Source organism: Schistocerca gregaria, chromosome 2 (genome assembly GCF_023897955.1).
Source record: "Schistocerca gregaria isolate iqSchGreg1 chromosome 2, iqSchGreg1.2, whole genome shotgun sequence".
Taxonomy (NCBI): domain Eukaryota; kingdom Metazoa; phylum Arthropoda; class Insecta; order Orthoptera; family Acrididae; genus Schistocerca; species Schistocerca gregaria.
Window position 1 is genome coordinate 244,383,009 of NC_064921.1, and position 2,930 is coordinate 244,385,938.

The 2,930-nt window shown below is 36.4% G+C and overlaps 1 protein-coding gene across 1 annotated transcript; it reads right to left on the reverse strand.

Moving 5' to 3' along the window:
• Positions 1-361: 361 nt before the first annotated feature.
• LOC126336774 (cell division cycle-associated protein 7-like) lies at positions 362-2,559 on the reverse strand. The gene has a single exon (XM_050000787.1). It carries the CDS (start codon positions 2,385-2,387, stop codon positions 1,614-1,616), a length of 774 nt encoding a protein of 257 aa, XP_049856744.1. The 5' UTR covers positions 2,388-2,559; the 3' UTR covers positions 362-1,613.
• Positions 2,560-2,930: the final 371 nt, after the last annotated feature.

Below are 2,930 nucleotides of genomic sequence, written 5' to 3' on the forward strand. Positions count from 1 at the left end.
TAGCACAAATAAAAAGTCTTTGTATACAGTGGAACTTTTCAAGTTTATCAATCATTTAACATGCTGACTGTCACGAGGTTCCAGCATAGCGTTGGGCCCAACTCTTGTGTGGCTTCTGGCGGCCATAGCAACCGCACTCAACTGCCGCCTTGGTCTGGCCACAAAAAATCTATCATTTTTCGTGTGGTAGTCAGTGTCTTTAGGCATTAGGAGCATCAGTAATACTAGTATCATTTTACATTAAGAGTTTCATCACAACACTAAAATTAGCTTTTCATGATAATGTTACATCACCATTAAAAGACCTGAAAATAAAGTAAAAAGCTATTTTATTCATTAGTTTTCAATAACACACACACACTGCCAAAGCAATAATATTTATTCCACTATTTCTAAAATACAAACACATTTGAAATCAGATCTGCAATTGTCTATTTTTACACACTAGTTAACAAAGTGCTTAACAGCTTCTGGCAAAATATGAACAGACCTTTCTGAATGGGTCAGGACACAGTTAAAACGTTCTACATCATTGTATTAAAATGTTTTTTATTTATATGTGCCCTTTAGCAGTCACTACAGCTTCTTTAGTTTAATGTCTGATCTATTTTCCTGTAAAAAACAGTACTACAAAATGTCTTACATTTCAGTATTTCATATGGTGTGCCTGACTACATTTTATACAGAGCCAAAATTTAAAACACAGAAGCTGTTCTGGTCTAGACATAATAATGCAACACATAAAAAATTTGCCAAGTATTAATGTACTTTACTCATGAAATTTTATTTATCATAAAGCATTCATGTCCCAAGTGACAATATAAAATCAATGGCTCCTAAAACTTTTCACTCTATATTTTCTTTGGCATTTTAAGTCATGCTTTGTGTGTTCCTTACAACGAAATCATTTTCATGCATGGGCTGTTTTATTTAGTGGAAATTGCCATACTTACAGCACATTACAATCCGCACATGAGTGTGGAGTATAACATAGGCCTACTGTAAAGTTAACCATTTTTATTGTGAAATAGCTCAATACTATCCAAAAATGGCGAAATTAGCAAACTGCTAAGTTAGATAATGAAATAAAATAAGAGCAGTGTACACAGGAAAAGGCTTATTTACAGAAATTACAGTGGATGTGGGCCCACACATAAAAAAGATTCTGCACACACAAAAAAAAGGTTCTGCAAGTTACTTCAGTTATTGATACATATCAACATCCAATCATTTTGTACTATGTAACTACAACTGTACAGCACACGTAACAGGTAATACTTGCATTGTACATGAAAAACTTACATCTCTTACGTTAATGGTAACCAGAAGGATTTGTGAATTGTTCCACTACACACAAATAAGCTGAAACAATTAAATGTTTTGTATAATATTTTGTGCTTAATTACATACTGAGATTGTATATCATCACAATAATTTTTTTTTCATTTTAAGGCAAATGTAATCATTATGTAATTCACTTAAATTCGAATTTTAAAGTAAGAGTTAAGTCTTGGAATAGTAGTAATTCCGTGTCATTACAAAAGGAACCAGTATGTCTTCCAGAGTACAGTTCTTTCACACATGTATGGCTCAGCCACAACTTGAGTGACAACTTATTCCGATTCCACAATTATCCCCTCCTCCCCTATCTTTATTTCTTCCTTGGCTACTAAGTAGTCCAGAACTGACTTATAGCCCAACGACCTTGCTATGGGAGTAAGTTGGCCAGCAGGCTGCATTCCTCTCATCTTCATGTGCACTGAACAAATGCAAACATTCCTGCACGGGGGGCACGTCCACTCTGGGTCCCGAAGTGCTTCCGCAACGCTTTCTCCGTAGTGATTGCTTAGGCAAGGCCCGCAAAACGACCCTTGACCGCCCACACATCGAGGGGATCTACACATAGTCTTAGTGTCCATGGTTTTCTGCCTACACTGATGACACAGAACACCGTGTACAGAGTTATACTCCTTCATCCCATACTTATGAATCCTTTCTATCATTTCATCGGTGACTTCTTCAACTGGTATTGCCTTAGGAGGTGGTGCTACACTAATTGTATGTCTTTTCTTAATTCTCATTTTGAAGACCGGTTTGCGTTCGGTATCAGATTCAGAGTCGTTGGTATCAATATCAACTTCAGAACCTGTTGAGCTACAACGGCCACTCAATCTTGTAGAACGTCGAGGATTTAGGATGAATTTCTGATCACGCTTAAATATATACTCTGTTCTGGCACCTCTTTTGATCCCCTTTTTAGAGTTTTTACGATTTAATTCTTCCGCTTTCTCACGTGCCTCCTTCATGATTGAACTCAACATTAATTTCAGCGACTCTGGGTCAGTATTTGCTACATCTATAGAACTTACGTCCACGTTAGATGCCATGGTAAGGCGATGATAGTTTAGTAACAGTTAGACAATTTTCCACTACACTGAACGGTCACCCACTGACACTCTCACTTTATGGTTACAAACACCTGTTGAATTCAGTTCCCGCCAGAAGTGTCTCGATTACAAAATACTGGAACTAGTAAACTTTGGGTCAGAGACGTTAGAGACCAGTGAAACATAGTATCTCTGGTTTCATGGCTGTTTCTTACTACTTCATTCTACCTCCATGATTCAAACAGTCCAACGAGCCGTTGCAACAAATTATAACTTACCAGGAAAGAACAAATACAAAACAAAAAATAGTGTATTGTACACCCAAGAAAAGAAACTGTATAATGAACCGCCTAAAAATATTAAAGAGGTTGAAACAAAGTTGTTTTAAAAGGCAGGTGGTAAAAATACTTGTCTAGCGATACATAATCAAATTACTTCAGATAACACAAAGTAGAAGTTTACAAAAAAATTGTTGGGTTGTACCTGGAAAGTCTTTGAACCAACTTTCATTAATAACTCGAAAATGAAAGATTTCGAACATTT

Coding starts and splice junctions, on each gene's coding strand:
- LOC126336774 (XM_050000787.1), bottom strand. CDS start 2,387: ATGGCATCTAACGTGGACGTAAGTTCTATAGATGTAGCAAATACTGAC.